Consider the following 992-nt stretch of genomic DNA (forward strand, 5'->3'; position numbering starts at 1 on the left):
CCCCCACCCCCACTGGGGGGGATGGCCATGCTGCAATCCTTTCTCCATTCTCCTCTCAGGATCTTGGGCATGCATGGACACATGCCCGGCCTGAGTTTTAAGCCACCAGATCCGGGACTCGAACCTCAGTCAACTATGTGGGAGTCTATGATATAACCATTTATTTCAAGCTGGTGGGCCAGGAGCTGAACTGCATGGTTGGCCATGTTAGATACAGGCTCTCTCTTTCTCTCTCTCTCTCTGTCTTTTTCAATTAGAGAGATTTTTGCTATAGGGAGCATATGCTTACCAAAGAGACAGAGAGAGAGAAAGTAAGAAATCACTCCCTGGGGGGATGGCCATGTCACAGTCCCTTCTCCTCCATTCTCCTCTTGGAATTTTGGGCACGCATGCATGCACTCGCACCCAGCATGAGTTTCAAGCCACTGGGTCCTGGACTTGAACCGCTGTTAACTCCGTGAGAGTCCAGTGCTTTAACCACTATGCCACCTACTGGTCCCTCCAGGATCTTGGAACCACTGAACCTTGGAACTGGCCCAGGGCTGGTAGTTTTAGGAGGCAAGATCAGAGCAAACTAGAGTAAGGAGTGGTGATCTCTGCTGATGATTTGAAATGGCAGAGCCGCTTTGGAAAAGCCCGGTGGTTCCTCCAGGGATGACAGTGGAGTTGCTATCCGACCCGCAGGTGGAGTTCCCCCCTCAGCTCCTGCAGCAGAAGCCACCCGATGGCTGGTTCCGCCTCCAGCCGTTTCCTAGAGCAGAGGAGGATTCTGGGTAAACGTGGGTGCAGAGGGTGGGGCCAGCGGGCCTGGGTCAGCACCATCCTCGGCTTGTGGGCGGGCCCTGGGGGGTGCCCACGCCAGCCTGCACACCTCGTCACGCCCTTCATTCATTCCCACGCTCATCCGTCTGACACGTTTGTTGAGTGCCTCTCAAGGTGTGTGCAGAGGCAGACATGTTGGTCTCCATGTACTGAAGTGTGTTCGGAATTGG

The 992-nt window shown here is 54.6% G+C and overlaps 1 protein-coding gene across 3 annotated transcripts in view; it reads left to right on the forward strand.

Moving 5' to 3' along the window:
* RASAL1 (RAS protein activator like 1) overlaps nt 1-992 on the forward strand; it is a 35447-nt gene that overhangs the window by 17392 nt on the left and 17063 nt on the right. For all 3 annotated transcript variants that reach the window (XM_006151694.1, XM_006151693.2, XM_014589033.1), the window contains one exon: nt 685-773. In XM_006151694.1, the coding sequence (XP_006151756.1) occupies nt 685-773 (89 nt within the window). The remainder of the gene's footprint in view (nt 1-684; nt 774-992) is intronic.

Source organism: Tupaia chinensis, unplaced genomic scaffold (genome assembly GCF_000334495.1).
Source record: "Tupaia chinensis unplaced genomic scaffold, TupChi_1.0 Scaffold000323_1, whole genome shotgun sequence".
Lineage (NCBI taxonomy): Eukaryota > Metazoa > Chordata > Mammalia > Scandentia > Tupaiidae > Tupaia > Tupaia belangeri.